General features: G+C 39.9%; 2 protein-coding genes and 1 pseudogene across 8 annotated transcripts in view; 1 reads left to right on the top strand and 2 right to left on the bottom strand.

Annotated features, from left to right (window-relative positions):
* LOC131252839 (probable plastidic glucose transporter 2) overlaps positions 1 to 13,604 on the top strand; it is a 52,479-nt gene extending 38,875 nt beyond the window's left edge. Inside the window, exon 16 of the transcript XR_009174722.1 lies at positions 13,438 to 13,604. The gene's annotated coding sequence lies outside the window, so the exon portion shown is untranslated. The remainder of the gene's footprint in view (positions 1 to 13,437) is intronic.
* On the bottom strand, positions 3,590 to 6,842 carry LOC131252840 (uncharacterized). 7 transcript variants are annotated; one of them, XM_058253588.1, is made up of 6 exons: positions 6,646 to 6,842; positions 6,167 to 6,419; positions 5,324 to 5,402; positions 4,843 to 4,868; positions 4,582 to 4,669; positions 3,590 to 4,533 (listed from the first exon to the last, which is right to left on the bottom strand). In XM_058253588.1, the coding sequence occupies exons 1-6, from the start codon at positions 6,743 to 6,745 to the stop codon at positions 4,516 to 4,518; spliced, it is 564 nt and encodes a 187-aa protein (XP_058109571.1). In that variant the 5' UTR covers positions 6,746 to 6,842; the 3' UTR covers positions 3,590 to 4,515. The 7 variants fall into 7 exon arrangements, 1 of the variants encoding a protein (XP_058109571.1); XR_009174730.1 differs by lacking the exon at positions 3,590 to 4,533 and having other exon boundaries at positions 4,542 to 4,868; positions 5,016 to 5,402; positions 6,363 to 6,400; positions 6,646 to 6,720; XR_009174729.1 differs by lacking the exon at positions 3,590 to 4,533 and having other exon boundaries at positions 4,542 to 4,868; positions 5,016 to 5,402; positions 6,363 to 6,419; positions 6,646 to 6,712.
* Positions 13,605 to 16,648: 3,044 nt separating the features above from the next.
* LOC131254122 (rac-like GTP-binding protein ARAC7) lies at positions 16,649 to 20,505 on the bottom strand (annotated as a pseudogene).
* Positions 20,506 to 26,682: the final 6,177 nt, after the last annotated feature.

Raw genomic sequence — 26,682 nt, 5'->3', positions numbered from 1 at the left:
AATTTTTATGGAAATTCTTACGAATTTGAAGTGATTTTGACGACTATCATTGATTTAGAATTATAAGATACGGAGTATTGGGGATTTATGACTCTTGGATTCAGTTATCTGTTAAACTTCACAGTTAAGTTCGAACTGTTAATCCATGATTAGAAAAACATTAATTGAGTCATAATTTCACAAGACACATCTCGCTTGCACATTAAAGTTTCAGTTCGTTATTGAATTGTAACTTGGTAGTCATTAAGCATGTAAGGAACTAGCCTGGAAAATTTGCCCATCATGATTAATTGAAGAAAAAGAAAATACCTATGAAAAAAATAAAAAAAACAGATACCTTTGGAAAGGGTTGGGTGAATAATCTTCACCATATGTTTGCTCCCTATAAGTGTAGATTTAATTCCCCATGGATGATATGTGAAAAGGATTGGGCGTACAATCTCCACCATAGGTTTGCTCCCTATAGGTGCAGATTCAATTCCCCTCCCCCTCGATGGAAAAATCAAAAGCTAGAAGAATGAAAAAGAAGAACTGTAAGGCAAGTTCTGGTTTAGGTTTTGATTGTCCTAAATGCTCTTTTGATTATTAATGTTATCATGGAAATTGACGATTGGATCTCTTAATGATGGTAAGTTAGGTTTACACTATACACATATGGAACTCAATGTTTAGAATTTTTTTCTAATTGATGGGTTAATACACTGAACTTGATTATGAAGTTTACCGTGAGCTAGATTCCAAGAGAAAGTACTGTTCACCATTCATGAAACTTAGACTTCTTGCATCTTGACTATTTTTCACAAGTCACTTGGGTTTGTAGGAATTGTCTTGTATTTCTGAAATTATTTTTCGCATACTTTGCTCGGGACTAGTAAAATGCTGGTTGGGAGTTGTGTTGAGGGTCAAATATTGTATATTAGACCCCAGTTATTACCGAATTTTATGAGCATGATATTGTTAACGTCTTCTTTTAAGCGTGTTTGTATTGCAAGGTGAATTCACGAGCTTTGACTGAAAAAGGATGTTAAAAGCATGGATTTAACGCTCATGAGTGACTAAGGAAGGGATGGATCCCAAGGGACCAAAATCGATGGATTTACACACCAGAGATCCGAGAAAATTGAGAAAATGAAGCTCAAGTGGCCTGAAAGTCAGTCAGAATGCAAGATCACAGGATTCCTACCAATCATTTGGCTCGAAACTTTATGCATGACATGAGGACCATAAATTAACCGTACACGTCAAATTTCAGCCATTAGATCCATGTGGAAGTGGCCCAATAGAGATATTAGAGGGCGCTAGCCATTAAAGAGCATCTTAGCAATTCATAAGCGATCAAGGCTCAAACTTAAGCGTTAGAAAGAGCGTGAAAGATAACAAGTCCTGGTGAAATTTTGTCTCATTTACATGGTGTAATCAAGAGATACGGACGGTAGAAGTTATAACAAAAGAGAAGGGCAAATTTGTAAGCATACGGTGAATGTTGTCCACACATCCATTGAGCGTGTGGCCCACCCTGAAGTCGGATCTACTTCAAACTTGAGGCCATGGGCCAACACTACGTACAAGAGTCGATGAAGGGAGTGGATTTCTAGGACAGGCATTGCAGTGGACCCCACCTATTTTTTGTGCAAAACATCCAAATAGAGCCGTGCGAAATGTCTAGTGACGGACGTGTTCCCACTGGGTTTTGACAGTGGGCCCCACCCATCATTCCATTAGATGATTTGACCTGTCCAATTGCTCCGTAGAGTGGCCAAGACCCTCGCCAAGCTCGCCTTTCGGCCCAATGCATGTGTACGCACATGGAATGTTGTAAAACACAGAATGGATGACATAATCTTTACTGAAAGATAAATCAAATGGGCCACACCAAACCCAATCCAAAACCGTCCATATCTGAATAGTTTTTCGAAGAGAGCACAATGGACAGAGTGAAAATTTCCTGAAAAAATCCGTTCATAGGCCCCATTGATCACAAAAGCCTCTCTTTTCCGTATGTTCTACGCACTGACGTGCGTCCGGAGAGACTGGGCCATTCTACGTCTGTGGTTAGGATCGGCCCATCGATCCCAGCCGTCCAGATCACTTCCCAGGGATATCCAATCATTCCCAAGAAGCTCATCCGGATCAGATTTCGGAATGGGCTATCTGTTTTTTGTTTCTTCGGTTTGTTGCGTAAGGAAGTTTCCAGATTTGCGATTGCGTGAAAGCTACGCACCGCCTCTTTGTGCAGAAACTCCAACCGACCGACCTTTGACAGCTATAAAGAGAAGATAGAGTTGAGCACAGGAGGCATGAAATTTTCCAGGGGATGTGGGCAGAGGCAGAGAGAGAGAGAGAGAGTAGAGTAATATTTATTATTTTTTTTATTTTTATTTTATTGTTTCTTCTTAGTATTTTTCTAAAGATGTTTAGCCTAATCATGTCTATTCTAGGTTAAACCTCTTAGCTAGGGCTAAGAGGTGAAGTTGGTAGCGTGATTAGGATGGTTGCTTATTTTGATTCATGTCTTGTTGAACTTTATGGATTCTAATTTGATTATTAAGATATGCTTTTAGTTTTTAATGGTTTATTGTGACTCAAATTACAATGGATCTGCGATAGCTTTAAGTATGTTCTTTCCATTATTGAGATTGTGAACTGGGGAACCCTGTTGTTCACCATTGTCTCATGGGCATGGTTGGGTGATGGAACCTTTCCTGACTTTCACAATTCTCTCATGATTGGCTGTGAGATTGGTAAATTGCTGTTGTTTGTCATAGTCTTCTGGGCATGGTTAGGTGACAAAATCACTTCCAAATCTTCACCATTCTTATCTATTGAGGATTAGATTCATGAAAAGTTCAGAGATCTGACAAATCTCTTCGTACTAATTGGATAGGATAGGACTCTAATTCTAGTTGTGTCCTTGAATCAATGCAAGGTAACTTCCCAATTGCTACAAGTGGATCCTTGGCACCCTAGTTCCCACCTTTATTTTTATTAATTTTTAATTAATTTATTCACAATTATTGCCTCATATTCGCTTGATTTAAATTACATCTTAGTCTAGTTCTAGTTCTATTTAGTTTCAGATTACGTACAAGTTTCAGTCCCTTGGAATTCGACCTCGGTCTCACCGAGTTTATTACTACATCACAACCCTATACTTGGGGAGCGAACAAGTGTATTAAAGTCGTACTTGACTCAAGACCAATTGTAATAAATGATCAAGGAATTTGCGAATAGATAAGAGAGTCCTTTAGGATGGATTCTTTTTGCCTTACAGCTTCAAAACTTTTCTTTCATCATTAATTGCAATTAATATTTCTCAAAGAAATAATGATAGATGAATATATAAAAAGAATGCGAAAATAATGTCAATTTTAATAATATTTGAATGAATGCCAAGAAGTAAGTGTTGCAGCAGAAATTTAAAGCCAGTGCTTGGATGAGGCTACCAAGTAATTTACTTTTTTTAAGAGCTAGATGACTTTTTGGTTGTTACTAACGACTGCCGTCTCCACAACCTGCAGGACCCAACAATCAGAGGAAACTTGGGAGGAAGAAGGCAACCTTGAGGGCACTAGTGACATTTCGTCCAAGGACGCTAATCTCCTGCGACGTGAGTTCCACATGCCCCATGACTGCAATTCCAGCTTCTACAATCCCCCTCGCCGCTGTAATTCTAAAAGGCGCCACTCCTTCTAGCTTGATTGCATCCATGCCCCCTTCCTTCAGCACCCTCACCGCAGTATCAACAGCCTATTATTCATGCCGGCCTGGTCTAGGTGTATGGCCAATGGGTAGTCGTAGGCGGTTACCATTGTGATGGTTGGCCCTTGAGGTGCTTCTGCTTGAGATGGTTGAGAGTCACTCTCTTTTCATGATTCTGAGGCTTTGGGCCACCATACACCGTGCTTTCTGGAACATTGCTCATCATCATCACTCTCCAACTGCTGCTACTGATCTTTTCGTGTCCATGGAAATAAACAACCACTTCATATATCAGAATAGTATATGACTAAAAGAACTTTGCAAGCCAACAACAATGATAGATATGATTTGAAATCAACATCAAGAAAAAACTAGATTGTCATTGTTCAGTAAAAAACTAGATTATCACTGAACCAGCAACCTCATCAAACTGTTTCTTCAGGAAAGTGACAGCAAACACACTCACCTTGATAGACAATATGCAAAGGCCAACACAGTTGATAACGATCTTACAAAATTCAACAAGGTAATGTTAAAAATCAATAATACCTGCAAATGAGTGTTGCTCCAGTCCACAGTAGCAAAGGTTGTAGGTGAGAGGTCAAAACATAACATGTGCTGCTCTTTTTCCAATTACTATCATTGCGCTACAAACAATCATTGGAAATAGCATGTTAAATGCTTATTTCAGCTCTCATTTATCAGAAGTTCTGTAACATACTGAAGTAATTAAGTTCAAATTACCATTTCAAGGACCTTTCTCAGCATTAGACCACAAAGCAGTTTTCAAGAACTCAAAGCGAGTTTTGTACACAATCATCTTAAACTGTCATTCTAACAACCAAAAAAAAAGAAGAAACAGAAATAAAGAAAGAAACCCACCGACCAGAGACGAGAAAGACAGTCGTCCCTATAACAGCAACAGCTTGAAGACATTGAGGTGGAAACAGCATTTGCACGTGTTTGGATTCTACAATAGAAGATGCAACAGACAAAAGCATCTCAATCAGATGTATCTATTATGAACTAAATAAAATAATACACTCTAAACTAACTTTAGAAGAAACACCACAGTAAGAAATGCTGTATGAGAAGTAACCATGTCAGACACACCTTTCAGACATTTTGAGTGTATAAGATCACCTGGGCACAGTATTCGTAGTAGACTGCTGAAACAAAAAACAAATATGTAAAGTGAGATGTGCTCATATATAAATGAAAAGGAAAAAATAAAAAAAAACCTGTACAGTCTAAGGTCCATATATATAATTTATATAAAAAAAAAAAAAGAAAAAAAAAAGAAAGAAAAAGCTGACCCAAAACAGGGGATGCACATGGTGTCTTAGGGTGGCTCTCGCTTCATCCTCATCTTCCTTTTCCATTAAGTTTGGCTCTAACTTTGGGGAGAGGATTCTGCTTAGGGGCCAGAAATTACTCCTAGTTGTATTTCATTAAAAAAAAAAAAAAGTAGTAAAATTTTTGAAGAGCAATAGTGTAAAAAGTTCAAGAAACATTGAAGCAAATGAAAATTGAACCACAGGAAAAAATCGCCTAGGGCATGGCTTTAAAAACAGGTCAGCTTGGCAATAACCATATTAAAAAAAAAAAAAAAAAAAAAACTTGCCTCCTTTTCAGCAGCACCAGCTTTACAAGCAGCAATTGACACAACTAATATAGCATTTGCACCAAGTTCCCCCTGCATCCTGAAATGTTGCAGTCCAGATATTATAACTGATAAAGTGGGCATGTAATGAATTTCAATTTACCAAAAAAGAAAAGAAGATTTTCTCTGCATTAGTATATCTATATCATCAAATAGATCGAGTGGACTGAATCATATTGAAAGAAGATACACAGACCCAAAAGAGTGAATTTCAGTTTCAAAGCAATTTGCAAATATGCAGATTTTTTTATTACTATGATAGTTAGCTAGCAGTGGCACCCATTACAAAGTAAAGAAGAAGTGTTGGGCCCAGGTGCATGCTTGGTCTAGGGCTGCAACTTGGGTTCAGACCCAAGTTCTGGTTGGCCTAGCATTGGAAAACACCAACCCAATTTGAAAAGCCCATCATGGACACCTATCACAATAACATGACAACTGAAGGTTCCATTAGTACAGCACCAAATGTGTAATCTCATGTTAGGCCTAGAGCCATAGGGCCAAAAAATCAAGCTGTCCTATTATTCAAGTGGGCCACAATGAAGGAAACTGTTGGGAGAGAGACGGGCAACCTTAAATTTGCAGGGTTCACCATGATGATTATTTAAAATCCATTTAAATAATATACTAGCAACTATATGTAATGCCTTATTGCTACAGTGGAGATCATGCCATCCATCCACATTGCCACTGTGGTGGAAGAGAATAACTATAAAATTCTTTAGAAAAAAAAAAAAACTGAATTCCTTGAAATTAGATGAAAATTGGTTTGCTCAAATGTACATGACAATGGATGAGAAATATTACTTTCTGAACAATGGCATCAACATTGCCACTGTGGTGGAAGAGAATGCCACCATCAACTGATGAGTAAGAAAACTTAAACAGGAAGTTAAGAATATAGTAACATGAAATGGCACATAATGTAGTACAGAAAACCAAAACCTTGCATCAGATAACTTATGACAAGAACATGTGGATTTGCATACCCAACCAAACATACCATCAGTGCCTTTCCCATTTCTGCTCAAGAGTCCAGTGCTAATAAGAAACCCACGCACTAAAATCCAGTCAGTGCAAATGAATTAAAAAACAAAAAAAGAAAAGAAAAGCTAAAACCAACTCTTGAAAACTGTTCATGCATGAGATGTCTTGCAAATAAGAAGATACACTCCTCCCAGTATTTCACAGTCAATCTACACTAAAAACATTATATTTAACATGTTTAAGAATTAGAAGTCAACATTCGCTTTTCTATATATTAGAGTGGCAATGGAGTCATTCACCTGCTTCTTTGTCAAAGGCAATGTAGCCACCTTCACAATAACAATGAGCAAGATAATTGCAAATCCATGTGCATAGGGAACGTGTAAAGTTCAAGTCCATCCTTCAGCACCTGTCACCAATGCAATAGTTCAATCATTCACATCTACACCGGTCCTCAATGCACCCAAAATCCAAAACAGTTGAGCAAATTAAACACAAAATATTTCACCTGTCATGACAAACAGATCAGGTTTATGCAATGGGGAGAATGTTTTTGCAAGAATGAGTTCAATCAGATCAGGTTATCTACCGTGCTGAACTTCAAGAAATACAGAGAAAATCCAGAAACTTTCACACAATGTCAGGATGGTAAAATCAAGAAATACAGTAAGTGAATCAGGCTTTTCACAGTATGATGGCACAATCATATACATTTCAACTCAAATCCATCGGATCTCAAACCCACAAGACATAGGACGATTGGTTATTCTTAAATCCAAATGAAGGGCCCAAGATCCATAAACTAAATCCTTAAACCAGGCACACAGGCCACCACATTGACAACAACAAAAATTTCCAGCAATGCTTCAAAGCAATGAATTATTAAAACTGAGCAAGAAAAATCATGAATCAAGTCAAAATGAAATCAAATGAAAAAAATAAAGCAATCATATATGATGCACTGAAACTGCAAATGGCTTAGCATTTATGGCCAAATTGCACATTCATGACTATAAGCATTGGTGGACTGCCCGCACTCAATGTGCATGGATGGTCCATCACATTGTAAGAGTAGCCTGTACTTTGTGCCAGGGTAGTTATACAATGTGCATGGATGGTCCATCACGTGCACACCTAATCAGTTCACATTTTGCAAAGGACATTTTTACCTTTAAAAAACCTTCCCCATCACAAAAATAAAAAATAAAATAAAAATTAAAGAAGAATGAAATGAAAATATAACGTGAAAGATGCATTGTTAGTAGAAAACAGTGCAAGTTCCAAGGCCAACATGAAAAAACCAGAATACAGTTTAAAACAACACCCAGGACAGTTAAAACTGAATTAAATTACCATTTACACACCATGGCAACTCTATATTCTTCCAATTCATTGATAACAAGTAAGAATTCAAAATAGGTAAAACAAGGTTATGCAAGGCAGGTAAACAATCCAGTTAGATCAAGATAACAATGTCAATAAGGAACGAAAACAAATGCAAGCCGACATGCAGCTAAGAGATAAAAATATAACAATCCTCCTGTTTTTTGGGATATAGCCTATCCACAAAGGAGTGATTAAAATATCATGAATATCCAATCCGCCATGCTGCTAGGCACTCTATTGGCCCATCAACTACATGATATAACGGCGTGGGGCCATGATATGTTAATCAGAATATAGCAACAAAATTAGCAGATATGAGGGCATCCAGCCGATCCAAAACCCGAGATAGGCTAACTCGTCCATGTGTTATCTATATAACTCAACATACATTGTGCAGTTGGTTGTCACAAACAGCATCTATGTGTATCTCTTTTTCTCTTTTGCATTTATCACACAAGTAATGATTAACAACACTGAACTGCCAAGAGGTGCCTTACATTCTTTACAGCTGAAGAGAAAACGCTTTTGACAGCTTCAAAGACCTCTTCAACAGGCTTTCTAGCATCAATCTGACCAAAAGTAACAGCAGTTAGCTGTTGCAAACAGCGTCCATGTGCATCCACATGTACACATACTCAAGAAGTTAAAGATGACCTTCAATCATTGTATGAAATCAGCCTACTAAAGTGATTCCATCTTCAAACTCTACTATAAATCAATCCATCTCAGAAAATAAACCTCCTCAAGCATTCCAAAGATAACTTATGAGAGCTAGACAATTTCCTACCCTCACAAATCCCTTTTGTAATTTTCCCCTGATTATTAAAAATGGAATTACTGAGTTAATGAATTCTCTTTTATGTTTCATCATCATTTATGCTTCAAATCTTTGGATTTCTTTGCCTAAAACCAACTCTTAAAATCCAAGCAGAATTTTTTCACATAAAGGGATTTGGATATGATATCATCGATTAGGGATTTGCTAATTGCACACTCATGTAGGAGCCCCTGCCCATCCACACTCAGGCACAATTCCAATATGCAACATATGTGAGATATCTGAACTTTCAAACAGGTGGGTGCAATGTTTAGATATTGTAGCATAAAAATAGAGCATTTCGCACTCAGGTGAGCCACAACAATGAAAACCCTAGAAAAAACCGCAGTCTTCGATATCACCATCCTTTCAACGTCTCCAATCCAAAACCCTAGAAAAAGCCCTAGTATTCAAGAACCCAATCTTCTCTACACGCCACTCAAAACCCCATAACCTGAAAGCATCAAGAAAAACCCTAAACAACAAACATGTACTGCCAATCCAAACCCTAGAAAAAAGCACTAGAATCATTTAGGCATGGCATTTCTTCTTAGAAATGGGACTGGAGAGACTATGGATAGGGATGTGGCAGAAGATGCGGAGCTTTACCATAAGGACGATTGACACAACAGTGACGACAATGATGAGAATCACAAGGCAAGGGCAAAGAGCTATCGTAACGAAAGCGCATTTGTTGGCAAAATCCTCTTTCTCGTCATACTGGTCTCGAATCTCGAGAGCGTATGAAGGAGGAGACAGGGCAGACGCGGAAGCCATTGAGATTGGAAGAGATCTCGATCCAAGAGGATTAGAAATGGCGGGGATTGATTGGGTTCTTCCACACTTACAGACATTCGACCGCCATTAAAACTTGAGAGGGAGAGAGTGAAAACGGTTCAGATCTGGCCGACGCCGATCTCCATTTGAGAGAGAGAGAGAGAGAGAGAGAGAGAAAGAGAGAGAGAGAGACGCGAGATGAGATCGAAGAAAAGGGGAGCAAAGAGGGAGAGGGAGACGGAAGTGGGCGAAATAAGGTTTGGGAGCTTTTGGCGTAAGAAAGGGCTGAAAATGAATCGGTGGTCTGCGGCAGATATAAATCAATGTGCCTCTTGGGCCTTGTGGGGTCCACTCAGATGTTACTTATCAAATCCCTTCCGTTTATCTATTTTAAAATAAAACAATAAAACATAATAATAACAAATAAGAAGATCCAACACTCAATTGGGACACACCAACAAAACAGTGGAAATAATACGTATACCGTTGAATACCATTTCAAATCAAAAACGGCTCAAGTACGGTTGAATACCGTTTCAAATCAAAAACGGCTTCAAGCCGTTTCTGAACCAAACTCGTAACCATTTCAGTTAAATGATTTTGGTGTAGTGGCATGGCATTGGGAAGGATTAGGTGGGATGGGATTCAAAAAACATAATTATTACCCATGGCAGGGATTGTCCCCTGTTGCCATGGGATAAGCTTAATTCCATGCTTTGTTGGTAATACTGTGATACATTGAATGGATATACCCACCATCATTTGAAACTATTGAGAATAACACACATGTGTTATATCTAAACAATTCATTTATTTTGTAACCTCATGTTATGGCATGGGCTTAAAAATGAGGTAGATCCAAAACTTATGTGGCCCCAAAGAAGTTTTCAATGGTAAGTATTCAATCCCCGTTGCTTTCTATGGTGAGGTCCACTTGTCTGCCAGATTTTTTGCCCCATGCTCTAAAATGATCTCGAAAAATGGGTGGACGGTGTGTGTATATAGCCCACACATCATGGTGGGACCTAAACAATTTGCTAATATTGAGTGAAATTGGCACAAAACCCAATGCAATTCCATTTGATCTAATTCCAAGCTTTTCCATTCTTCCCAAACATGGAGTGGAATTGGCACAGGACCAGATGCAGTGGGATTAGAAGGGATTAGGTGGGATGGGATTCATCTAGTCCTGTGCCAATTCCACTCCATGTTTGGGAAGAATGGAAAAGCTTGGAATTAGATTAGATGGAATTGCATTGGGTCCCATGCCAATTTCACTCAATGTTAGCAAGTTGTGTAGGTCCCACCATGATGTGTGGGCTATATCCACACCATCCACCCATTTTTCAAGATTATTTTAGAGCATGGGCCAAAAAATCAGGTAAATCTAAAGCTCAAGTGGACCCCACCATAGAAAGCAATGGGGATTGAATACTTCCCGTTAAAAACTTCTTTGGGGCCACATAAGTTTTGGATCTACCTCATTTTTAGGCCCATGCCATAAAATGAGGTTACAAAACAAATGAACGGATTAGAAATAACACACATGTGTTATTCTCAGTAATTTCAAATGATGGTGGGTATATCCATTCAATGTACCACCATATTACCAACAAAGCATGACATTAATCTTATCCCCTGGCAAGAGGGGACAATCCCTGCCATGGGTAATAATTATGTTTTTTGAATCCCATCCCACCTAATCCCTTTTAATCCCACCGCCTAAACACGCCCTTAGGGCCCGTTTGGCCGGGTGGATTGGAATAGATTGAATGGTATTAGGGTGGATGGCATGGATTTCAAGGTAATGATGGTGTTGTCAGTGGATTGTCTTAAGATCCATGGGATTGCTATATCGAGTCTGTTTGGCACGCCCGGCCAATCCCGGGATTAAACCTTCCCATCCCTTCCAATCCCTCGAACCAAACATGTCCCAGGCAAATTTGAACGGATTAGGGTGGATTGGATGGGATTTAAAGGTGATGATGGTGTTGTTAGTGGATTGTCTTAAGATCCATGGGATTGCTATATCCCGGGATCAGATCACCCAGTCTGTTTGGCACGCCTGGCTAATCGTGGGATTTAACTTTTGAATCCCATCCCACCTAATCCCTTCTAATCCCACCGCCCAAACACGCCAGGGTGACAGACAACCCAAGTATTTAAAATCCCCTCATATCCATCAAATAATTCCATTCCATAGCTCCGGGCGGTGAACTATCTTTGTCTCTCTCTCATACCAGAAACTCCAAACCCTAACCCTAGTCATGGAAACCCTAAATCCATCCAAACCCTCAAACACCGGCATCAAAGGGGAAGATGATGATGGCTACGTCGAATACGTCCCTGTCAAGAAACGTCGTGCCATGGAAGTCCAGAAGATTCTCCATCGCAAGGGCCTCAAGTCCTCCAACCCCACTTCGGTCGACCCTACCACCTCCTCCGATCCCACTACCGATCTCTCCTCCGATCCTGATCGTCCTAAGCCCCCCAAATCCAAGCCCAGTCTCCTCATAAAGGCTTCCCAGCTCAAGCGCGACCTCCCAGATCTGCCTTAGGTAATTCAAGTACTAAATTAGAGTAATATACAAGTGGCATGTCTCGTTGCTTCAGCCTTCCTTGTTCAAAATAAAAGTGAGAAGGGGGAGGGGAGGTAGATGGCAAAATGGAAACACTTGTGTTTGCCCGTTGTGTACCCATATGGGAGATATTCCACTTTAGGGCCTGTTTGGATGCTTGTAACTTTTCTAAAATGTAACAAAGTTACAGTTAGTGTTTGGGGGAGGAAAGTCATAGGTAACTTTCTTTCAACCTATGACTTTCTTACAGGAGAAAGAGGCGAAAATCTTACAGGCACTTGAGTCGTTTGTCAAGTTACCTGTATCTTTGATACAGGTAACGATTGGAAATTTTGAAATGAAAATCGTTGGGAAGAATCGCACCTGCATTGAAGAACCGTACCTACCTTCTTAGACGAGTGAAGGCTAAACAACCATTGAAGGCTCCAATGTCTTCATCTCCCTCTCTCAGCCTCTGTTTCCCTCTCTCAAGTCTCCTTCTCCTTCTCTCAGTCTACTTCTCCCTCTCCCATCGAGCTTCCACAAGGTGGGAAACCCTTTTCTCTCTATTTTTTTTTTCTGCATTGACGGACGCAGCTTGGTGAGGTGGCGTGGATAATGTAGATGATCTGTGGGGCCCACCATATTGTATTTGTTTAATGCATGCCGTCCATCCATTCTTTTGTATCGTTTCAGGGTTTGATTCCAAAAATGAGGGATATCTAAATCTCAGGTGGACCACACCACCGAAAACAATAATGATTGAAAGTCCACCATTAAAAAACTACTAGGGCCCACTGTAATGTTTGTTTCACATCCAAGCTATTGATTAGGTCATAAAAACCTAGATGAAGGGAACAAAACAAATATCAGTTTGATCGAAAACATTGGTCGCCCACCAAAAGTTTTTAATGGTGGGTATTCAATCAGCATTGTTTCCAGTGATGTGGTCCACCTGAAATTTTAATGTACCTTATTTTTGGGCTGATGACTTAAAATGATATGGAATAATGGATAGATGGTGTGGATGAAACAAATACATCATAGTGGGCCCACATAACACGTTGCATAGCCTTCATGGCTTACTAAAAACCGTATAAGGCCATACTCTACAAGTGGGCTATAGAAGAAACATCAATTCAGTTGACAATTATATCACGCCAAAGCAATTATCATTGAGGGCTCCTGAATTTGTATTTTGATCCATTTTATAGTGATAGCATCGTTTAAAGATCTTGGATTCAATTTCTTAGGTCGATTTGTTATCTTCTTTTTCAACAACGATTCCTTATTTCAACTTTATTTAGTGTGAATATCCAACTTATTACCTGTAACAAAGTTACAGGTTATCCAAACACAAAAACAAAGTTACCTGTAAGTAAGTTACAACTTACATCCAAATAGGATTACCTGTAACTTACTTACACCTGTAAGTAAGTTACATGTAACTTTCTTACAACTTAAAAAAGTTACAGGCATCCAAACAGGCCCTTAGTGTTTTTAGTGTGAGAATTGAAGTGTTATGTTGATTGGGCATTTGTTATCTGATGCAGCCCACTTGCATCCTTTTCCATCAGACTATCCTTTCACACCAGACTCGGGGTGCAGCTTGGGCGGATCGGGTCAGGTTGAAGGTCGACCCAAGCTCAACCTAACCTCAAGAGGAAGAAATAACGACTTCTCGACCCAAACAAAATTCTGGTTGGGGTGGGTTAACGCATAAAATTTGGGCTGTCAAATAACAGCATTAAAATAGCACTTGCAACCAAGACCGTAATGACCCCCACCCTCACCGTTACTTGTAGTTACATTCTCATTTATTTATTGAAAGAAATCCGAAAAACCTGTATCAGCAATGGACTATTATGGCCTGTTACAACAGTGTAATGTGTAATGGTTGCCACCCTTACCTTCATGTAAGGGCCTTTATGGCTTGTAACTGCCGTTGTGGCACACTCTACCTGTAACAACCTATAGTAAATCTATTTTTCCATTCTGATTGTGAACCCTGCATAGCAGAGACCACAGCAAGCATGATTCCCATTTAACCTGATTTTCCATGCAAGGTATGGTCTTTCACCTGTGTCATGCATTTTAATGCTACTCATATGCACTGCAATTAAGGTCAAGTTTGGTTTGGGTCAGGTTGCTAGAATCCTGATCCCAAGCCCAACATTATCTGGGGCCTGGTTGAGGGTTTTCAGTGGGAGGCCAGCCCAACTTCAACCTGGCCAAACCCATTAGCTACCAAAAGTTTGGGTTGGGTCAGTTGGGTTCGGGTTGAGCCCAAACCTTGTTCTACCCCTACATCAATTGGAACTTCCAAAACATGCGTGGCTTCTGTTTTACTGAACCCAGTGAGTGGGACCACCCAGGGGCCCATGCCCCACATTGACGCCAGATCTATGTTGTTCAGCAGTTAGGGCCCAACTGTGCAATGAAGTGATGGAAATCAAACAATTCCTAATCTAATAGAAGTTTATGTCACCTCATCATGTTGCAATGATTCTTTACACCGTTAGATGGTCTCCATGTAGATTTGTTGCAAGTCAAAATGCAACTTACCAACATACAAAGGAGAGAGAAGTCAAATTCCGTATCTTAGACTTTCTAAGAGCACGGATGGTCATAAGGAAAATATTGACAAGGGCAATCAGAAGCACGGTATGGAAAAACAGTTAACGACCATTATATAACTGTTACGCATTATGAGGCCAAAATGCCCCTTGTAGAAAAAATGACCCACAACAGCCCCAGAACAGTTTTTTAGGGCCATAATGGCCATTACTGTCTATATTGTAATGGTGTGTGTGTGTGTGTGTGTAAATAGAAGGTCATAACGGCCATTACAATCTATATCGTAACAATAACAGCAATGGCGCCCATTGTTACCGTTATGGAACATCTTGATTAGAAGGAAATCTTCTTTGGTCAGACCATCCTTGCATGTGGGATTTTATTTTGGGCAAAAGGATTTAAGAAGACTTGGAAGTTTTTGCTTATGGAACTCCAAAAAGGACATGGACTCCAAACTAGACATTAACTCAGAAGGACATCAATTTGACAATCAAATAGTTCAAAATCTAATGGAATTTATATCCTACAACTACTCCACATAGAGATGATTCTTTACATCTAGAGGTGGTCTCTACATGGATTTTCTTGCAAGTCAAAATGCAACTTACCAACATACAAGGGACATCTAGAGGTGGTCTCTATATAGATTTTCTTGCAAGTCAAAATGCAACTTACCAACATACAAGGGAGAAGCCAAGTTCCATATTTAAAAATAATAATAATAAAAAATTTTAAAAAATAATAATAATAATCAAGGATGGTCTCAAAGAAAATATTGATAGGGGCAACTTTCCTCCTTTTGGATTATTATTTCTCTTTCGAAATAAAAATTTTAAAATTGGAAGAGTACTGGTCTAATAGATATAAGAGAGAGAGATTGGATAAGATAGGAATAAGCAGTAGTACCTCATTCAAACACATCCCATATCTCTTGATCCTTCCCTTATAAAAAGGGGCATTTCCTCGTAAAACGCATACCACGAGCAAGAATCCCCAGATAGAAACTATGGAGGTTTTTTTATCCTTTTGTCCATCTGGCCTACCTCTAGACGATCCAAGCCATTGATCGGATTCAGGGACCATCTTAATCGCAGAATTAGAGGGGCGAGAAGATCATTTAGGGCTTGTTTGATTAACTATAAATACATGTAAAGCAGTGGTAAATAAGTAATAATGGTTTACTTTTGTATTTATTGATGTTGACAGGGAAAAGAGGGTTGATCGTGTTAGTAACCTCTTTGGAGCCCACCATGGTGTATATGTTTCATCCACATCGCCCATTCATTGTCACATCATTTTTGGATTTGAGATTTTTTTTTAAAAAATGAGGCAGATCTAACACCTTGTAGCCCCTAAGAAGTTTTCAATGGTAGGAGTTCAATCCACACTTCTTTGTGGTGTAGTCCAATTGAGTTTGGATTTGCCTCTTCTTTGGGGTTTTGCCCTAAAATGATTTGACAAAATGAATGGACAGCGTGGATGAAACACATAGGTTACTGACACAATCAACTCTCTTTTCAAGAATCATACTTGTCAACATTGGTGAATACAAAAAGTAAACATCATTACTCATTTACCACTGCTTTACCTGCATTTACAGTTAACCAAACAGGCCCTTATGCTCTCATAGTGGTTAGGCAGACCACTGGACATAGACTGTCCATCTATCTTTGGCTTTGTATGTAGATTCTCATAATGTGTAGACCGTCAAATCCTGCAGGCCCACCCATCCTAGCTGTCTATCAGTTTTTTTTTTTTTCTTCCTTTCTTTTGCCTTGGATTCCACATATCCAAACATGCCCGAAAGGAAAGAATGAATGTAACTACAACTTGAGAGATACTTCCTCATCGTGAATACGGCAAAATTTCATGGCAATTTGCACAATTCAATTCAATAATAGTCCCTTCTTTTTTTTCTTTTTTTTTTTCAGAAGTAACCATTTCATTCAAAGGAAGCAGTAATTACATCAGAGTAAATGAACCAAAGTTGCAATACAAGTAGTCCTTCCAAATGAGCCTTACTAATCACATCAAACAAACCCATTCAAAAGTAGCTTTGTAAGGGCCTTCTTGAGAAAGTAAAAACTCAAATACAAAAACCAACACAAACCAAAGAATGCTATACATACTATCTCTTTATTAAAGATGCATTATTTTTAAGCCATGAAGTATAGATCAGTCTATTACTTACATTATTCAGCAACCAGACCGTCTACGTCTCTTCTTCTTCACCATCTCCTTCCTTCTCGGAGGTTGGAGCACAACCTTGATTGCAGTATCAAAAACAGCTTTGACATTCTACCCACGCACATAAAAGGGGAAAAATAAAATAAAATCAAAACTTGAGAAATTAATTGCATTAGAAGATGGACAGCATGAAAAATGAAAGAGATCCAACAGTCGAAATTCAAAAATCTACCTGTTGAGTTTTAGAACTGCATTCAATATACGCTGCAGCACCTATTTGTTTCCTAAGCTCCTCTCCCTGGAACATGCCAACTCAGATTAGTTCAATTCCAATGGAGATATAAAGAAAAAAATGGCAGAGTGAAAGATAGATAATCAATGCTAACTTGAGCAGATGTTATTGCCACACTGCCTAGATGGTCAGCCAGATAACCTTTGTCTTCGCAGAGATCTAAAATGTAAAAAATAAAAAATCATCGAAATTAAAAGAATTGTACAAAGCAAAACCCGTATAGAACAGCAGCAGATTTCTATTGCTCCAAATTATATGATGCCACAATCAGATAATGAAAAAAATATCAATTTGTTTACACACCTAACTTCGTCCCAACAAGAACAATGGGAACATTGGGTGCCAATTGATGAAGCTCAGGCATCCACTGATTGACAAGTAAACCAAAAGAAAAGAAAAGAAAAAATAATTAATTAAACACATAAATCGCAAACAGATACACAAAGACAAATGAGGATTAAGCCTTCTATAATTAACATGAGAAACAAAAATTTCTTCAAACACAGCCATGAGGCCCATGACCAAGATGAGTAACAGCTAAGGAGAAAGAAAAACACTTAGTTGCCAGGCACCACCTTTTAAGGGGACGTATAGATATTCGCCTTAAGTGGTGTTTGGTTGGACGCAGCTGCTTAGATTATCAGACTTTTCGAAGTAACATTTCAGGTGGTGCCTTCGAAGTTAATCGAAAATAGATGCAAACCTGTACAACATCTCAACTAACAATGTTTCTGGTATTCACCGCCAACTTGGGCAGAAGTGCATCTTCTCAGCTCATATTAATAGATCTACCCAAACAGCCTTAAATCAAGTAAAGCACAAACCAAACAGCCAAATACCATGAGATTTTAGGCTTTGATTTCAAATGACAATAACCTATTTTTTCAAACATAACCCAAACATGGGCACAAGTCACAACAAAAATGAAATCCTAAGGAGAATTCATAAAAACAAAAACAGTAATCCGGACAGTGCCTTCTTAAAATACTAATCCAAGTAAAACATTAAACTGATAGACATCCAAAAAGATTGAAAATTTAGGCTTTATATTTTGAAATGAAATGACCCATTTGTTCAAAGATGCTCCAACCAAAGCCACATTTCAGAAGAAGAAAAAAAAGAAAAAAAGAAAAAAAAGAAAAAAGAAAAAAGAAAAAGGCGAGAGAACATCTGGCAGATACCTTTTTTTAGAACATTCTCATAGCTTGCTTTGCTGAGTAAAGGGAAAGCTAAAACAAACACATCTGCTCCTCTATAACCCAATGACCTTAATCTGCTGTAATCTTCTTCGCCTGTCATTTAAACATGGTTGGATGCCTGTAAGTTCTTTTAAGTTGTAAGTGACTTACCTGTAAGTGACTTACAGGTGAAAGTTACTTACAGGTAACCTGTTTGGATGTAAGTTGTAAGTCACTTACAGGTAAGTTACTTTTTCTGTTTGGATAACCTGTAAGTTACTTACAGGTAGAAAGCTGTATATTCACATCGAGCATATCTTAGATTGGGGAATCATTCTAAAATGTTATAATCATATAAAAAAACATGGGATCAAATATGTTATTTTGTTAAGCCCATCAAGATGAATATTTGAGATAATTATTAAGCTAAAACAATCATCAAGTGGGCTATAAAAGTGGGCCCACGAATTCAAAAAATCTATAATATGGAGTAATAACTCAATTTAAGCATTGAGAATAAACTTAAAAACATTAATAGAAAATCTAGTAATTAAATTACTTGCATTCCAACTGTGCAATCTGATGTAATTTCCAAGGGCCAGCGCATCATCAATCCCACTCTATCATCAAAGTTTTTCTCATTCTCTAATGAGGAGTTTGATGCTCAGGATCTAAGAGATTCACAAACACTGATGTAGATCGTTAAATTACTTGCATTCTAACTGTGCAATCTAAGAGATTCACCAACACTGCGAGTACATCACAGGATCACCAACCACAGGCCACAGTGAGACCAACCAGATAAACGATCTACAGGATCACCAACCACAGGCCACAGTCCCTGACGGTTTCATGGGATGCTGCATCACATGGTCCGTTCGGATTAGAGGCCCATGACACGTGTGAAAAAATACGCAGGTGCGTATAAGTGACTGTTTGGATGCCAGCGTGCCTTATAGAGTAACGTCAAACCACTCCCGTTTTCAAAGGAGAAAAAAAGGGTAGATGAAACCCTACCGTTTTAGGAGGAGAAGAGACGGAAGGCAGTAACTGCAGCGAGAGATTGCAGAGATGGAGAGAGATTTGGTGGGTTGGTGCGTTTCTCCCTCTTCCCCTCTTTTTAAAAATCTGACCGTTGAGCCTGTAAGTGACTTACAGGGAAGTGACTTCCCACCCCCATCCCCCTGCAGTTTTTTGGTAGATTTGCCTGTAAGTGACTTACAGGTTGTAAGTTACTTACAGGTGATTTTTCTCCCCCAAACACCACCTGTAAGTGACTTCCCTGTAAGTAACTTCCCACTTACCCAACTTACAGGCATCCAAACAGGCCCTTAATCAGCAGGGGTGTCAATGGGACAAGATAGATATCAGAAAATAAAGAAAAAAGAAAAAAGAAAATGTAGACCCCAGAAATAAAAGAAACAGACCAAATACCTGCAGTATCCCACAGACCCAAGTTGACAATGCTCCCATCCATAGCCACATTTGCACTGAAGTTGTCAAAAAAAGTTGGTATATAATCCTGCCAATAAAACCCAAATTTTAAAAATAAATTAGAAAAATTACCGATTCATGCATACAAATACTCAAAATAAAACAATTAAAAAAAAAAAAAGAAGCATAGTCTCAGTTCAGATAATACACATATAAAAGCCAAGATAAATACTACATTATCCAAGCCGAAAATAAAAAACCCAAGTACAAAAAACAAAAAAATGTGCAAACTGTAAAAATCTTTTATGAGATGACCCAAATACAGGAAAGAGAAAAACCCAACAACAGAATCCAGAAAAAAAAAAGAAAAAAAGAAAAAAAAAAGGACATTTTGGAAAATGGGTGAGTTAATGGAGGCATTTTGGGAAATGGGTAAGTTAAAGGAAGAACATATACAGTAGGGAACTTGTTGCTGGTGTAGCAGATGAGCTTGCATGTCTTCCCAACTGCCCCATCCCCAACTGTCACACATTTTATGAACTTTGAAGCTTCTCTCTCTCTCTCTATAACAACAGAAAAGAAGTTTTCAACAGAAGAAGAAGAAGAAGAAACAGTCTCAAAACCAGGGAGGCTTTTGGGTTTTCAAGAGAAAAGAGAAAGAAGAACAAAGAGGAAGCAGCTCTTAAGATAGAAGAAAGTCTTTTTGGGTTTTCAAGAGAAAATAGATAGAAGAAAGAAGAAGAAGAAGCTCTGGAGTTAGATAATAACAGTGAAGAAGACAGGTAAGTATAATATAGGGAGGTAGGTGTTTTGTCTTGGAGTCGAAGCCAGTGTAAAAAAGCAGAGAGAGAGAGAGAGAGAGAGAGAGAGAGAGAGCTGTTACACCCATTTTCTGTCAGTGGGGTCATGTTTCGTTGATCCGTATCATTGATATCCAGAGCTGTTGCACCCATTTCCTGAAAGTGGGATCATGGTTCGTTGATATCCAGACGAGATGATTTTAACAATCACTGACCTTTTTTCTAGGCATCTGCAGTATTTCTGTTAATAGGGCCAGTCATCCAAGGGTTAGGATCTTCTAATCAAGATTTTTTTGGGCAAGAATGCATCCCTAGAAGGTCACATAAGATTAACGGTGTTGATCACCAAAATGTGGGTCCCATCACAGACTGGTGCATCAGGATAAGCCTCACCTATGGGGGAGAGACGTAGTCAACGGAGGTTTGGTGGGGTCTGTCTTACACTGCAACTTTCATCCCTCTCAAATAAATTTCAAATCCAAGAGAATTTTTTGAAATGCAGAAAGCGGAAGAGTGGGGCCCACTCCTCTCAAACGGCTCTGTCCTCTTTAGCCTGTTGGGATCCACCCAACACGGTTTCTCTCCATGACACGTGTTTCAATGCTCTGTACTCTTGTGGATGATACACGGCTACTTGTGTAGGACCTCAGTAGTGATCACGATTTTTTAATCAAATCTGATTTTAGGATTGTGTCTGGGTGACCGTGGTTTCCCCAGTTATTTCGGAGGAGGTGAAGAAAGCTATCGGTGACTTTTCAAAAATAGCAAACTAGCAACGGTGATGGGTGCAACATTCATAGCTTTGTTTCCAAAAAGGAAAGGTGCTTATTGTCTAAAAGATTTCCTCCCGATCAGTCTCAAAGGTTCTCCGTTTTGAAATCCCACCTAGTCCTCCTGCAGTTCTGTTTGGGCGGCATGGTATTGACGACGGATGGGAGTGGGATTTTGGCTTCGGGAGAGGATTCGGTGGATTGCGAATCCCATCGACTGGAGGAGGTCGGTTTGGAGCCGGACGAACCGACTCTTTTTACACACGTTGTGCAGCGAAGGGAGTATCCACACTGTACATTTTGACTTCATGGGAAGGGTTGTGACCCCCTTTTGGAGATTATGGACGGTTTGGATTGCTGATCCGATCACCACTAAGATCGCATAATGGCCCACCGAAGTCGGTTTTCACCGATGTAGCGACTTGCACAATTTCTTGCGCTGTGCTGATGGTGGGGCTCATGATTGATGTCTTCAGGGAAATCCACTCCGTCCACTGAATGCACGTCGAAAAACTTTTGACGGTGGAAATCGTGTCTGCCTATGCGTGGGAGGATAAGGTCTCCATGGGTATGGTCGGCCCCACCTCCTGGACGCATTGGACGGTTCCGATCATCGAACCGTGCATGATGGTGGCCCATTACACGTCCCAGCAGGACCCAGTGCGAATGCTACGCTTTTGAAATCCCATCCCGTCCACGCGTCCAAACACGGCAGTAGATGGGCGATGGATATAGCAATCCCACTGGATTGCATGTAATCCACTGACAAACCCATTTATGATATGGGAAGCCGTGCAATCCAGCCTAATAAAACTCACTCCCACCTAATTCGCGCGTCCAAACAGGCCCTTAAAAGATTTCCTCCCGATCAGTCTCAAAGGTTCTCCGTACAAGATCCTGGCCAAGGTTCTTTCTTCTAGGTTCCCTGCTATTCTGGGTTGTATTATTTCTAAGGTGCAGGGGCCAATGTGGAAGGCTGGCAAATTTTGGATAGTTCGTTGATTGTAAATGAGATATCAATTTGCACTACATAGAGAGGGGAAAAGGGGAGTGGTTCGCAAGCCGTATTTGGAGAAAGCTTATTATTATTATTATTATTATTATTATTTTTATTTGAAAGATGATACCTTTATTGAAAGGAATAAAGAAATAAAGAAAAACAAGGCAAGGGAACAACAAAAACAAAGAGAAACAAGGAGAATGCAACAAAAAAACAAAAAAACGCAGGCCCAAGTAAAGAATAGGGAGAAGACATGCCTTGCAACCCAAGGATTACAAACCTCATAATCTAAGTTGATACCAAAGAACTTAGTCTTGGATAAATTGATTTTCATACCTGAAAAAAGCTTGAAACCAACAAAATGTCATACTCAAAAGAGCAACCTTAGATTCATCAGCTTCAAAAAAAAAAAAAGAAGCAAAGTGTTGTCTGCAAACTACAACTGACTGTTTGGTAGGTGAAAATTCTCCACATAGAAGCCTTTAAATCCATAACAAACACAAAGAGAAAAGGAGACAAAGGATCTCTCCGATGACGACCCCTTGTAGCCCTGAACACTCCGAACGGAGGGCTGTTAAGAATAGAAAATTTAGGAGACATCATGCATGTTTTGGAGAAAGCTTATGACCATATTGATTGGGGGTTCTTGGATTATATGTTATGTCGAATGGGATATGAGGTTAAATGGAGAAGTAGGAACTTAGAATTCATGGGCTCGGCTAGATTTTCAGTCCTAGTCAATGGATCTTCCAGAGGTTTCTTCAAGTCGGCTAGGGGTCCTAGGCAAGGGGATCCCCTCTCGCCGTGCTTGTTTGTTGTTGTGGCGGAAGTCGAGTGTAATATTGTCCAAGGGGGTTGTGAGGTTTATTTGCAGGCTTCAAGGTGGATGGAGGGAATTTCCAAGTGTCCCATCTTCAGTTTGAAGACGAAACCGTCCTCTTCTATGATCCAGAGGTCTCTCACATCGATAATCTTTGGATAACTATTGCTTGGTTTGAAGTGGCGTTGAGCTTATCGGTAAATTTCCACTTGATTTTGGGTATATGGTAGTCTAAAGAGGAAGTGGGGAGAGTGTTTGGATGTAGGGAGGGGTCCTTTCCTACAACATACGTAGGCCTTCCTCTTTGCATCGGGAAAGTGAAGAAGTAGATTTGGGATCTGGTTATCGAAAATTCAAAAGTTAATAGTTTGGAAAAGTAGGTTCTTATCCTTGGGAGGTAGAATTATGCTCATAAAAGTGATGCTTTTGAACCTCCCTCTATATTTTGTCTTTTTTCAAATGTTCAAAGGGGTGCTCAAGAAGTTGGAGAAACATAGTGGGGATATTCTATGGCAAGGTGGGGAGGCGAAAAAGAAATTCCATATGATGAAGTGGGTCGATGTTTGTATACCAAAAGAGGAAGGGGGCGTGGGGATTCACAATTTGGCCTTAATGAATGAGGCCCTTTTGAGGATATGGATTTGGAGTGTGGGGTGGAGTTGGAAGGTTGGTGGCCCAAAAAGGTCTCTCCGCGCAGTAGTTCAGGAATGTAGAGGTCTATTATGGTCTTAAAAGATGTGGTTGTAAGAGGGGGTGGGTTTTTGGGTGGGTGATGGTTCTAGGGTAAGGTTTTTTAAGGATGTGTGGCTTGGTGATTACAAGCTTCAAGATCTTTTCCCGGGGCTTGCTTAAGTGGTTGTGGACCCTAAAATTTCAGTTAATCATTGTTCCTCATCCCATACGGATCGAGAGTTTGGACTCCCTTATATAAAAGGGACCTCCGGAGTCTGAATTTGAAGAGTTTGTGGCCTCCTTAAATCAGCTATCAGGGGTTTCTCTTTTGGAAAGGGTTGATGTGGTGCAGTGGTTAGAGGTGAAGTCGGAGAAGTTTTCAGTCAAATCTCTTTTCTCTATGCTATCCGATTCAATGGCTCTTGTATAGGTGATAAAGCACATGTTTTTTCTTTGGTCCTATGGTTCCCCCACTAAGGTGGAGGCGTTTGCTTGGCTGGTTGGATGGAATAGGGTGTTGACAATTGATAATCAAGGAATTAGGGCTGTAATGGCTGGTACGTTCTCTTTTCTTTATTGAAAATAATCTGAAAAACCTGTATTGGCCCTGTAGTGGACCATTACGGCTGTTACAACAGTGTAATGTGTAATGGTTGCTGCCCTTACCTTTATGTAAGGGTTTTTATGGCCTGTAACTGCTGTTACAGCACACTATATCTGTAACAACCTATCGTAAATCTATTTTTCCATTCTGATTGTGAACCCTGCATTGCAAGACCACAGCAAGCATGATTCCCGTTTAACCTGATTTTCCAAAAAAGGTATGGTCTTTCACCTGTCTCATGCATTTTAATGTGACTCATATGCACTGCAATTAAGGTCAGGTTTGGGTTGGGTCAGGTTGCCAGAATCCTGAACCCAAACCCAGGATTTTCAGTGGGAGAACAGCCCAACTTCAACCCGGCCAAACCCACTAGCTACCAAAAGTTTGGGTTGGGCCAGTTGGGTTCGGGTTGAGCCTAAACCTTGTTCTACCCCTACATCAATTGGAACTTCCAACTTGTGCTTAGCTTCTGTTTTACTGAACCCGGTGAGTGGGACCACCTAGGGCCAGGGGGCCATGCCCCACGTTGACGCCAGATCTATGATGTTCAGCAGTGAAGTGATGGATGGTTATAAAGGCGAATGACCCGTATTCAGTGCGTATATGGGGCCCCACCTGATGGTTAGACGTCTAGATGGGGCAGAGTTTTGGGCCAGAGCATTGTGGGTTGACATGTGGTGTACTTGGAAGTCCCTATTGTTTTGCAGGAAAATTTTCTTTTTGGAGATAATTCAAGATTTGTACTATTCTCGAAGGGGGGGGGGGGGGTGGTCGGTCGTTCTTGGAGCTTCAGCTGACCTCTGGTGGTCGCTCCCCACCATTATTTTAAGTGTGTTAGGGACCCATCCTAAACGTGGCACATGAAACCCAGATTGCGAACCCACTGTAGATGGAGGAAATGCTAAAATGGCACTGATCGGACAATACTGGCCATATGATTTTCATTTTGCACGTTGAATTTGTATACGTGGCTATGAATCTGTGGCCAACATCACTACCACCAGGCAGGTTGTCTCATCTTTGTGATTTATGGGCTTCACACCATCAGTTCTGGCATATGGGTCATATCGCTCCTGTTCCAGGCGGTTTTAGGCTGATCTTGTTGTATCAGTCATGGATGATATCGGGCAATATGTACAACCTATATGTCATCCTCCTAACTCTTCTTAAATCAATCAGAGAGGAAAAAAAAAGAGAGGCTGTTGCTCTGTGTTTTTTCTGTTGTGGTCCTCCTGACGAGTGGATCCGCCTGAATTTTGTGCCAAACAGGTTATGTTCATAGTCAGCGCCACGTACCTGGATCAGGTGTACTGATTGCAAGTGTTTGATCACTTGGCATATGAGGAAGATAAGTTATATATGACATAACATACAGTGGTTGATTGGAGAGTTTTGTGATATGATCTTGGTACATAGGGCTCTGTGATTCAGTGATCCAATATGATTTTGGACTCTGTTGTTGGCCATGGGAACTAGACTGAAATTTATTCGCCATAAATACATATCCATCAAATAAGTCATCACCAATCATGAGGTTAGTCTGACCTTGGGTCCCTACTCATGGCTCAGTGGTACACTCCTTTCAACATTGAGGTCATAAGTTCAAGTACCTATGTAGTGTGTGTGAGTAAAGAAAAAAAGTTGGTCTTTTAGATGTTTTCCAAAAAAACAACATTTGGTCCACTCAACATGTGGGTCCCAATAATGGAAACAAGTGGATAGGTAAGAAAATTTTGATAATGTTTTTTGCACCAATATGTTTGTTTTGCCAACAGTGGACCACCTGATCACGAGCGTGACTTGCGTCGGACTTGGAACCAGCTATGTGGCCCTAACCTTGGGGCTCACCTCAATGTATGCATTGTATGGTACACTGTCCATTCATTTTGCCAACTCATTTTATGCCATGAGCCTAAAACTGAAGCATATACAAATCTCATGTGGACCACACAACATAAAATCGTTCAACACTCATCATTAAAAACTTCCCAGCTCCACTGTAATGTTTATTTATCATCTAAGCTGTTGATAAGGTCTCACAGACCTGAATGAAGGGAAGCCACAAATATCAGCTTGATCCAAAACTTTTGTGGTCCACAAAAAGTTTTAATAGTCATTCACCACTGCTTCTTGTAGTGTGGTCCACCAGAGATTTATATATACTTGATTATTGGGCTGATGCCAGGAAATGAGCTGAAAAAGAAAACGAAGGATGAACAGCGGAGATATACAATGCATAAATCGAGGTGGGACCCATAGTCAGGGTACCACCCACGGCTCTGGTTCCAGGATCTCAGCCAAGTCGCGCTTCCTGATCAGTGGTTCGACTTGATACTTGAGATGAGGCATCTATATTGTGGTGCTGACACTCCAGAAATTTGGCAACCGTCTTAGTCAAATCGTAAGCTTCTAACAGTACCGATTTTGGGCCAGAATTTCAATGATGCTACAGAAGCCTCGATGC

This window comes from Magnolia sinica, chromosome 8, assembly GCF_029962835.1.
Source record: "Magnolia sinica isolate HGM2019 chromosome 8, MsV1, whole genome shotgun sequence".
Classification (NCBI taxonomy): domain Eukaryota; kingdom Viridiplantae; phylum Streptophyta; class Magnoliopsida; order Magnoliales; family Magnoliaceae; genus Magnolia; species Magnolia sinica.
The sequence above is the reverse complement of the archived record's forward strand: the minus strand, read 5'-3'. Positions and strand labels throughout refer to the sequence as shown.